The sequence below is a fragment of the Procambarus clarkii genome, chromosome 88 (assembly GCF_040958095.1).
Source record: "Procambarus clarkii isolate CNS0578487 chromosome 88, FALCON_Pclarkii_2.0, whole genome shotgun sequence".
Taxonomy (NCBI): domain Eukaryota; kingdom Metazoa; phylum Arthropoda; class Malacostraca; order Decapoda; family Cambaridae; genus Procambarus; species Procambarus clarkii.
The window spans coordinates 20086404-20098675 of NC_091237.1; the positions used below are offsets into that span (position 1 = coordinate 20086404).

General features: G+C 35.4%; 1 protein-coding gene across 7 annotated transcripts in view; it reads left to right on the forward strand.

Moving 5' to 3' along the window:
• Positions 1-12272, forward strand: part of Mekk1 (mitogen-activated protein kinase kinase kinase 4) — a 58865-nt gene that overhangs the window by 11912 nt on the left and 34681 nt on the right. For all 7 annotated transcript variants that reach the window (XM_045726754.2, XM_069317654.1, XM_045726755.2 and 4 more), the window contains 9 exons: positions 258-404; positions 810-1036; positions 2184-2398; positions 4621-4770; positions 6195-6359; positions 6627-6842; positions 8581-8687; positions 10104-10217; positions 12036-12112. In XM_045726754.2, the coding sequence (XP_045582710.2) occupies positions 258-404; positions 810-1036; positions 2184-2398; positions 4621-4770; positions 6195-6359; positions 6627-6842; positions 8581-8687; positions 10104-10217; positions 12036-12112 (1418 nt within the window). The remainder of the gene's footprint in view (positions 1-257; positions 405-809; positions 1037-2183; positions 2399-4620; positions 4771-6194; positions 6360-6626; positions 6843-8580; positions 8688-10103; positions 10218-12035; positions 12113-12272) is intronic.

Here is a 12272-nt window from a genome sequence, read left to right on the forward strand (position 1 = left end):
TATTGTTTCACAAACATATGGGTAAATAAGAAAAGCAAAGTTTTAAGACATAAAATGGGTTGAGTGTTGTAATTGGTCATTAATGTGTGTGTGACCTTAAAGCAAGATTTTATATGTTTATACACAAGGATATTTCTTCATTTTCTGTTTTGGGAACTTATTTAGCAATCAGCTCTCATGAGTCATTGGAAAATATTTGAAAGTGATGATCTCTATGTAAAAATGTATTTAAACTTCTGTTATTGTCTTTTTCACAGTAACATTGCATGTCACATGCTTTGTAGTGTTGGGGACTTTATTGACACTGGAATAGATGATCAGATGGCAGCCATGCAAGATTCCACGTTGGAGAACCTTGATGACTTGAGTGAAGATGAAGACATGGAACAAGATGATATTCAGAAGTGGGTAATTCAGTCACTTTAGTGATTGATTGATTGATTGATTGAGAAAGGTGGAGAGGGGGAGAGTAAAAGAGAGACCCGGGTGCAGCCAACTCAAAATAGCCTTGCATTGGATTGTCCACAAAACAGACTTAATTATCATTTCAATTTTTCTTTGGAACAATGATAATCAGATGAATAATGTTTCTCTGTAGTGAGGTTACTATATTCTTTTATTTTGGTCATACAGGAGTTTTATAGATGCATTTTCAGGTGTGTGGAAGATTAGTGATAGAGCTGATGAAGAAAATTGGAAGATTAGTAATAGAGCTGATGAAATTTTGTTTAAATGGTACATAATTTTGAGGATTGTAATATATATTTTATTATGGAATACAGTAATACAAGTGATAAATTATTTTTCAGAAAGAGACTTTTGCAGAGATGCAGAGCATTGCAGGTGCTGCTTGCAGAGACTCGTGAACGATCATTACGAGCGGCTGGACTGGCCAAAATGCTGCGGAAGGACCTAGAAGTTGCTTCAGAATTTTGCCTCTGTGGGGAACCACCAGCTGTGTTGGGCAGGCTGCGAGAAACTGGACACATTCGTGTCATAGCTCCCCATAGTCTAAACCATTTAATATTTGTACCAGGTGTGTAATGTTGAAACATTAGAGTAGCGTATGTTAGTTAGTGTTCATTTCATTGCACTTTGTGCTCAGTTGTTTTCTTATATGTTGATTGAACAACAAAATATTAATGTACATCATCAATACTATTTGAAATTCCCTTCTATGTTAACTAACTTTTGCTATAGTAGGCAGATTGTAAAAACTATTGTTCGTATATAATATCTAAACAAATACAGTAGATCCTTTCATGATGAAAATTTTGCTTAGCATGACCACGTCCTTTTAGCACCAAACATATTTACTTGCTGCAAGTTTTGTGTTTTATGTAATTTGTATTACCGATATATAATCTTGCATTGTGATAACTTCAAAATGGGTTCTTGTGGTTTAAACTCTTGTTTTAGATGTAATGTATTCTTTCATCGTGGGCCCCTCCTAGTTCTTTTTCAAGTTATTCTAACCAAGATACCCTAATAGACAAAAGAAAGGTAATTTTACTGCCATCTAGATCATTAACACACAAATTACACTGTGATATATATCGATGAAACAAGTCAACAGTGGTCCCGTGGTAGAGTATGCGACTGGCACTGTCGGGGTCGTAGGCTCGTGCCACCTCACATCCCTGGTGGATTTTCTCTTTTAGGTCATTAGTGAGCTCAGAAATCTACTTCATAAAGTACATTTGTGGTATGGAAGTAATGACAGTACCTAATATTCATTGTCAGGCCAGCATTTTATTGAGATATGAATGGAAAATGGCTGATGCAGTGAATTTTTAAATGTACCTTTATTTTTCTCGATATTGTGCCATATGCTGTTTTTGAAAACACATCAGATTGTTGTGAAATTTGGAAAAGTTGAGAATTTTTAATTATGCGCTAGTCAGTTTTCAGCTTGGGAGTCTGATTTTTTCTCTAGGAAGCTGCATAATGGTGTAGATTTCACCATCCTCAGAGGGTAGCTAACATATGAAATTTTCCCCAGCATTACAAATCAGAACAATGAAGTGGAATAACTAAAAGCAATATCTGAATCACAGTTATACTTAGAAAGTAATTTAGCATTAAGTATTGCATAATTCATCAGAAGAGATTTTCAAAATCATTACATATATGATATAGTTTTTGGAATATGGTTGTTAAACTGTATATTCTCTTACTGGCAGGGCGCATTAAAGACAAGAGAGAATACATATGGCACTTACTGGACATGCGGGTTGGTGGTATAGGAGTCGAGCACGAAGATGGTGATGAACGGGGTTACCTGTATATGGTTTTGATAAAATGTGATGAATACGACACCTTATCAAAGTTGTGGAATGGAGATATCATTGAGATTGAGCCAACAGCTGACTGCACCATTACGCTTTCAAGAGTTATGGTAAGTTATGTGAAATATATTGTATTAATACAAATCTGCATTGTCTTCCTTTTGGATTATTTTTGCCTTGAAAATGTGATGTCTTAGAATGCTTTGTGCATTTTCATGAAAATGAAACAGTTGACTTTCTTGCACAAGGTACAGTAACTAGAATCTGTGGATAGAATGACAACTTCATGAACATATAAAATTACCTGCAAGAAATAAGAATTGAAATTGAAAGATAGATAACATCCAGACCACCAAGGAAGAAAAGAAAGATAAATGAAAAAAAATGTGGCTGAAGTTCTCACAGAAAGGTGCTTTTCATATACATTATATTCAAAGCTTTATTTCTAGTTGCTCCTCATGCTAAGCAAAGGATAGTTTAAAATGGAAGACTGAGATGTGACAATTAAAGAATGACATGAGACCGACTGACATGCTCCACAGTATGGTGACTGACTGACATGCTCCACAGTGTGGTGACTGACTGACATGCTCCACAGTGTGGTGACTGACTGACATGCTCCACAGTGTGGTGACTGACTGACATGCTCCACAGTATGGTGACTGACTGACATGCTCCACAGTGTGGTGACTGACTGACATGCTCCACAGTGTGGTGACTGACTGACATGCTCCACAGTGTGGTGACTGACTGACATGCTCCACAGTGTGGTGACTGACTGACATGCTCCACAGTGTGGTGACTGACTGACATGCTCCACAGTGTGGTGACTGACTGACATGCTCCACAGTGTGGTGACTGAAGATGGCTACAAGAGTAGGATGCAGGAGCACGGCACTCAGACCAGTATCCTGCAGGTATAACCACCCAGCCCCATCCGAAATATGTGACTAATGGGAAATGTTAGCCTGAAACCACGCGCTAGTAGTTTAGGTTTACATTTCTCAGCAGGTAGCTGGCCATGAATATTTTGTTGGATTTCAAAATTCCTTGAGCATGACATCACTGAGACAAATACCACGGTAGTGATAAATTTCTACATATCATGTGCCCTTAACGCTGTGAAGCAGCTTGGAAACACAAGCCTTAATACATGGAACTGTGATATGAAAGTTCAGGATGAGAGACAAAGAGAACAATGTATGCCTTGATGCCAGACCTTAATGAGAATAGAGCCTAAACAAAAACAATTCATCTATTCCAAGCCTAAAAGGATGGCTTATAAATGTTGCAGACTACCAAGTAACTGTAGCCAAATGTTGCAGAATAGCATGTTACAAAGCAAATGTAGACTAACTTGTGAATGTAATCAAATATTGCTGACTGCTTAGTGATTGTAACCAAAATATTCTAATCTTAATGCAAGTTTGTGTTCATGATTCTCCCATATTAGCTTATGAAGAACAACCCATGCAACTAAGTACCAGTAGTTCTCTTGGCACAGTGGTAAAACACTCGCCCGGCGCTTCACCAGCGATTTGACCTGGGTTCGTACCCAGACTGGGCGCCAATCATTAACTGTAGCCTCTGTTCACTCAGCAGTGAATGGGTACCTTGTTGTTAAACGATTTGGCGGGCTGTATGCCAGGGAAACTAGGATTATTAAGGACCTGCCTAAAATGCTGTGTGCCAAGTGACTTTACAAGAATGTAAGAACTCCTGTATATATAAATAAAAATATAAATAAAAAACCAGTGATAGGAGGAGTTCATTATACAATATGATTTTGCATTCTGAGAATTTTAATCATTTTATTTAAAAAACTGGAAACACGTCTGGACAATATTACAAAAACTAATGTTTCCTCTATGAATAACCTAAGCAATTTTGTATTCATTTATGCTCACATTATGAATGAGATAAAAACTTTAAGAGCGTGTGCATAATCTCAGCACAGTACTGAGAGAGCATGTACACAATTTTGACAGAGTATTGAATTGTTTTATAACATTTTAGTTTTTTGTTTGCAGTTCATCAATATTTAATTGATGCTTTAATTGTAATGTTGAGCCATGCTATTGATGCAGACCAGAGTTAGGACAGGTCTATAAATCTGACTGAAGCTTTTATCAGGTAATACTAGAATATATCTGTCAAAGTAGAGCCGTAGGAAATGGGCATGAAAAATTCACATCAAACTGTTAAAGTTTCATAACATTCTTACAAGGTGATTCCTTCACATTATTTTTTTTATTTTGGTTGTCATTGTGTTATGTTTGAATTCACTGCTGTTGTAGAATCTTATTTACATAATTATACATTGATTTACCAGGTGACAAGTTTGCTGCTGATTGTATCAACCGGCACAATGTTAGTACCGGTGCGTCGAGAGTTCCAGCGATCTATGGGTGGTACTGTGGCCCTAATACATGAGCAGACTGCTCCTAACAAAGCTGTTACACATTCTATTGATGAACTCAAGGTTTGGATGAGGACTTTTCCATGAATTAGTTACATTCCTTCCATCAATTTGTTAGATTGTGTGATGCATACAGTTAAATTCCAGTTTTATGTGGAGATGCATTTCCAAATGTTAGTGTGTATCTGAACTGCAAAATATTTGTTAAGGATCTTAACCCTTTTACTTCTCTAGTTGCTATTGTAGAATTTGAGACGAATCTATCATTCCTATTGAAAATTGCAATTTTGCCAGTTGCCTAGGGAAAATTTCCACATCATGTAACACTTTTTTCTTCATTGCAGGTGCTTTATATATTAAAACAATAGGAAGTTTATTGGAACATGGACATTTGACAGTGCTCTGTCATGTGCATTCATTATGTCAATACCATGAGCTCTCATTCTCTTGGGATGTGTGTTATTGGCCATTTAAGTTTGGTTTTGCATTACTGTACATGTATTTGGATTAAAAATTGCAAAAACTTCAGCAATTTTCTTCTTAACAAGAGTATGAACTCTTAGCATGATAAGTTTTCCGTGACGTAAAAACTATCGATGGTCAGTGTCAGCTTCCTTATTGATTGTTGACGTACTGGAAATATGTCAAGTACCTGCAGATGATGAGTCATAATAACGTGGTTGAAGATATGATGACCAAACCACACACCTGAAAATGAAGAAATTACGACGTTGATTGTTGCCGCCGAAGGCGGCTAGTTTATTGTGCATCCCATACTCATCCTGTGAGCGGTAGCGCAAAAGCATTACAGAGGGCACAAAAGGTCTTCATCAGACCTCATCTTAGATTATTACATAAACAATTTCATCCGACGACGTTTCAGTCTGTCCTGGACCATTGTCACATACAGCTTGATAATGGTCCAGGATGGACCGAAACTTTGTCATTTCTTCATCTTTTGGTGTAGGGTTTGGTCATAATGTTAAGTACAGTACCTGTATAGCTCAAGGAGGGATGGGAGATGGTAGATGAGTTTGACCAATATTTTTCTGTGAACTGATTTGTACAATATAAAATAGTGGCATCATGAAAAAGTCTCATTGGATATGTTATTATTTTGTAATAATTTTTGAGAAAAGCTTTCAGTGAAAATGAGAATATATTTGTTGATCTGCAAGTTTTTAATGCAGAGCTCAGAAAAATGATATTGTTTATACAGGGGATTTACATTGGCATACAAATTTGCATAAAATTGATTGTTAAATACCGTAGTACAAAAGTGGGATTTTACAGAGTTGGCATTAACTGAATTAGTTCATCCTTTCAAGGGATTTTTATACTCTACAAAACTATTAACACAAACACACACATTATTAGAATCATAGTTGAAAACTAGATAAATTGAAAAGATGGTGGACATAGTTTATGAGAGAGGATTTTTTTTATTTCGGTATGCCATTTATTGAAGTGCAAACTAATGTTTTCAGAATGAAGCACTAGAACTTTGCGAGAGTCTCCTGAAGAACATTAAGCAGGTGGAGAGCATGACAGATCTAGAGTTAGTCACCCCTAATGTAGAAGAGACAGAGCGTCGTCAGCTCCGACTTGTTACTCGTGACGTTGTTCATCAGTATTATATGTTTGGATTTGAGGTATGCCACTTATTTATTATTTACATGAAATTTTTGTTTAAGTGCAATTGGACAATTTATTTAAATTTTACCCATCTCTTAACAAAAAATTGTCATATAATTAACACTAAATAGGATACCAAGGTTGTGAAGCCACCTATATTTTCACAAAGTTTTGAGAACTTTTACTACATTGGAAATGTAATTTTAACTGGAAATTTAATTACACTGGAAAAGTGTGTAATACTGTTTAATATGCCAATATATAGCTTATTATTACTTTTTCAGTATCACAAAGAAGTTACGAGATTAGTCACGGGTGAACACCGAGCTCGTGTTGCTCCACTGTTAGTCAGTCTGGCACGTATGTGGATGAATTTTGTCCAGTTTCATTATTCACGCGGAAAAGGCAGTAGACCACGCTGGGCAAATCCTGGATTGGAGTTCATTGTGTTTGTTTGTGATCCGCATAATACAAAACATTTAGAGGAAAGCAACTTTCAGGTTGGTGTCTTACTTGGTTTTACTAACACCGGAGACAATTATTTTATTTCTAAACTATCAGGTACTGTATAGGTTTACCTATCACTTTGCCCCTCTCAGCACTACATTCAAAGAATATATTCCTATCCCAGGAATTAATGTTATTCAAACATAAATTTTTGCTTAATGTCCAAGAGACTTGCAAAAAGTAATAGTGAATATTAGAAAAAAAGTTATTCCAAATTTACCGTATTTACAAATTGGCAAAATTTTGCTTTTTGAAATGTAGAGTTGCTAAGTGTTGCTGCCTGCATAATTCCTGGATTACACACAACAAAGTCCTGTTTAACTGAACTAGTTAGGACCAGATTCCTGACAGATTTAGCAGAGATTTGGATTAAACATAGATATTTGTTTATTACTCTATGCCTAATTTTGTTTGATTAGCACAAACAATAGATCTCCAAATCGTGTGTAATCTGAATTCCAAAATCACATGGAAAATATACATTCTGAATCATTCAAATAAGAATAAACAAGAAAATAATGGTTTAAGTACTGTACTTTGATTTCCTATATATCAGAATCCTTTCCTGTTTATCCTAGAATGTGTTTGGATTCATTGGAGATAATAATTTAAATCAAATTTTGTTTGGGTTTGAATTTTAGGATTTCAAAGTATAGTAGATGAAGCTTACTGTAATTACTGTTCTATTATAATTTCTTGAAATATTGTATAACAGAACCTCATTAGTTTTACACTACAGTACACCTACATTCTGGACCAGTTGTGAACCTTCAAATAGTACTTTTCATTATTATTATTATTATTATTTTCACTAAATTTAGGGTATTTTCTTAACCCTATGTTATAGAACACACATTTTTCTCCAAGACTCTTTGCCCTCAAAGCTCATTTTCCTTGTATAGGTAATAAACATTAAAATGTTTTTTTATGCCTTTTCGTTGAAAACCAATGCTGACCTCCACCCCCCAGCCTCCTTGCTTTCCAGCCTCTCAATGGCTTTTTTTTTTATGTCAGTTTAGCCTTAAATTTGTCCTAGTTATGCTATCTCTTGCTACATTGTTTAGCCTAATTGCTTGCTAGGAAACATCTTTTCTCTTCATAAAAAAAAGGAATGAAAATTCTTGAGAAAAGGTAATACAGTACATAATACAGTACATGATTAGGACAGCTTGACCCTCAGTTGCACTGGGCTTCCCCACAAGTATTCATACATAGAAACTGTGTTGTATCATTTAACACACTAAAGCATTACTTGCCTTTATTTTTGTTTTATTGTTTTTCTTATGTTAATGTATGTATCTTTGCTTGAATTTATACTTTAAATTCCAGATTAATAATATAAGTGTTATTAGGAGTGTTCGATGGGGCTTTATGGTAGTCTGGTTTTCTTTATTAGAAGGCAACTTATCATTCAAAATGAAATAATTTTAAAATAACTTTATTTATTTTGTTGTAAAACTTTGCTGTCATAAGTTTATGTATTTTCTTGTCTTTTTATTATTAAGTTTGTCATTCAAAGGCTAACGTAATGATGTAAAGTGATCATAATACTGCTGCATTCATTTTGTTTTCTGTTCACAAATTTATAGTTTATTAGATACTCCTTAAAATTCTAAAATAATTCCAAAGATTAAAAGGTAACTACCATGCCAGTTTACCTTTGAAGAAACTTGACATAGTTGTAATTGTAAGATGTAACAAAATCACTACCGAGCCAATTTATCCTCATAGCAACTTGTAATGGAAATTGAAAGCTGTCGTGAGTATATCATTGGCACGGCTCCAGATGTGAAACCACCAGGGACTCCTCTAACCCCAGTTCTGCCCAGACACTTCAGGTACTGTAAAATGCATCTCTTTCAAAAGAACTTTTTGTTTTTGGTGGCTTTACTTACAAAGCATATACTTGTATATTAAAAATAATTCTACAAAGGACATAACCAGCTTCTTTAATATAGCAAATTTGTTAATGTACAGTAAGCTGCAAATAATTTTAATGTAGATGGTTATGATTGGTGGATATCCAGCAAAGCAAGTTACCTGAGAAAGCTACCTGGGGGGGTGTTTATGATGCTATTAACATATATGTTATGGAACTGCTTTCCTTTATTGAATTGTTAACCTCACATGATGTGACAACACTGGTATGACAAGCAGAGTAGAAGGTGTGGCATATTTACAGGTTTTTGTCGGCAAAACAACTACTTGGAATGGACAGTAGAGCGATGGCCTACCTTACAGGTTGGCGTTCAATCCCTGACTGTCCAAGTGGTTGGGCACCATTTCTTTCCTTCTTCTTATCCTAAATCCCTATCCTCATACCCCTTTTGTTATAATGGCTTGGTGCTTTCTCCTTATAATTTCCTACTTACGGTTATTCAAAATAATGTGTTAAAAATAACCATATTTAAATGTGTACACAACAGTAGGGGGTCAGTGAAGTGTGCCGCACCAAAGACTCCACATGTCATCACTCTGCACCATCCCATATATAGAACTATTAACAAAATTATAGTGTATGATGCTAATGGTAACTGTTTTTGCAACAAGCTACAAAAGAGCATGAAATTCTCATAGTGTGTAGTTGCACAGCTGAAGCTTGCAGAGAAACACGGCTGATGTACTGTGTACAATTGCTTGTGAATTTTTTGGTAATGTAAAATTCAAATTGGTGCAGGCTGTTTTATAAAGGGTCAACGAACTAACCACATGTTCTCTATGTTGCTTAGCTTAACCCATTCCGTGCTACACCTTTGTGCTGCTAACAGTCCTTAAAGTCTCATTATTCCCCCCCCCCCCCCCTCCCAAATGCTAAAATACACATGACATAACTACCGGTATTTACATTCAGCTGGAATTATGTGAAAACTAATTACTGCCAGAATGCAAGGTTAGATATGGGTAAGTGGGGAAAAACAAAACCCGGTGTTATATTTGGTGATGGAATTCTCACCAACCGCAGTGTGACTGAGTCTCCCAAAGTAATACCACTTAGAGGGTTAATGGCAATATCATTAAGCCATGCAGATTTAAATTTTACCTTATATCCTAGGGATGGCATGAAATTTCCACATACTGGTATTGTAGTTAATAAGCAACATGTAGTATTAACATGCCTTGTTTTTGCTCGGATGTATGTTATGATCTATTAATGGATATTTCATAAATTCTTGATTTATTCGTAATTATATTTCCCAGAAGTTTGCCAACAATAGATCTGCATTTTAATTAATAGTCTGTGACATTTTTGGCAGGTCTTCTTCCTCATCATCCTCAGTCCACATACCACCTGAGAGATCCTTTTCCACACAGTCCTCCATGAGCGATTATTCTCCTGTAATAAACCCAACGGAGAGTCCCTTCTTAAGGTGCGCTGTGGACAATACAGTAGTCAAGATATCAGTATTTTTCCATTATTGTATATTATTTAAATATTTTAAATTTAAGGATGTATTTGCACATTTTATCCAAGTATTATTATAATACTGTAATGCTCCCTGTGAAATGAAGTGTGATACCCAAGATGCCTTTGCTTATAAAGTCAGCAGATCTCTCCTAGAAGGGATTAAAATATTTTGTCTAGCTTTTAATGTACAGTACATGTACAGGTATATATAATTTTAAAATAAATTTCTCGGCTATAACCCCTTTGTTGCTCTCATAGCCAACTCATTTGTTTTCACCCAGGATTTTCACTCACCTGGCTCTCGTGACTTTTATCCCCATGATGACAGGTAACTTTGCAAGTGGCCCTTTCATATTTTAGAGTCTGAGACAGTGTGATTTTAACCAGCCCCCACTGATTGAAGTGGTGGCTGGTCTTCATGAAGATCTTGAAGATCTCCATGAAGGCTGGTCTTGAATTATAGCTAGCTGATGCTCAAAGTGGTGGCTTGTGTTAGATTTGCTGCTGTCTCAACCTAAATAAAAGCCAGGACTGACAAAAGATACCTGTCATGATGGGGAAAAAGTGATGAGAGCCTGGTGGGTGATGTGAGTTCTGGGTGGATTATGTAGAAGCATCTGGGAGTCTGGCTCAGAAAGAAACATTTTGCTACACTCGACACCCTATATTGTAAGGTACTTAAATACTGTATGTTGAAGCATCACAAAGAGGTTAATATTTGTGCATGTGCATGGTTATCTTTGTGAAAGCTGCCTGTAGGAGCTATCAATAATTTTTCTAGAGTAAAAATGTACTTCTCACTAAGTAGATTAGTAGCATCATGACTTCATGCAAAATTATATGTTGAGCATTTTATTGAATGATTGGACTGTGTCATATAAACTATTTAAGTTTATAGATCTGGAAAGTGAAATGTTGAGATTATACAGACACTGTTCCTTCATTTGTTGTTGTTCTATTTGAACAGCTCTACTGTGTTTTTTTTTCAGTCGCATGCTTTACAGTCCTGCTTCTGAAGGAGTCTCACACTTGAGCTTTATTGTCATCATCAGCATACATCAAAGGTGTTTTCACACTTCCATTCCTGGGTATTTAAATTAAAAATATAAATATCCTGTCACCATATTGACTCAAATAATGGGAATTAAGTGGAAGTCTTCTACTAGCGGCAAATGCAAGAAGAGACCTTGCGATGATAAATATTGGGTAGAAAAAGTGTAAAAGTAACAGTGATATAGCAATACAGCAGAACAAATCGGTTTTGACTCGTACTATAAAGCAGAAAACAATATTATTGGCCATGGTGAATTTTTGGTTAAAAATTTCTTGAAGCTCTTTTTGTTTCATAGTGATTATTTCACTGACAGTTTGTGCTAAATATCTCTTGATATTATACTAAAATGTAAAATTTCCCCACATTATTGGTTTTATACATATTGCAAGAATATTTAATGTTTAATCTCATTAAAAATCTCAATATGCTGGAGATAGCCAAGTGATGAAAATATACACCTAAAGATAGAGATTGAATTGATAACTAGCATTCATAAAGAATACTAAATTGTAGAAGAGAACTAGATAAAATTGTCAAATATGGATTTGTGGTCAATATTTGTACATACAGGTACAGCAGGTCGACACACTGAAATATTAATTCACACAAGTTCCTTTAACTTTGCGGATATTAGTTTAAATATTGGCTAAAAACTAGTAGTGTTGGCATTAATTTGCTATTTTTGTTTTTTTCAGAGCATTAATAATTTCCTGTGTTTTCTAACAGAAGAAACACAAGACGCAGCCAGCAGAGTGCAGAAAAACCAGTTGACCAGAAAGATGGCAATAGTTCACATGCTGGAGGTGCGAATAATTTCCTTGGTTGTGGCCATTATTAAGTGAACATTATTTAAATATTTATACTAACTCTTAATGAGTTCTACTATATATTATGTTAAATAAATTTGATATGAATTTTTCATCTATATCAATCTTTAAATCAGGGATTGACATGGGAAAACTT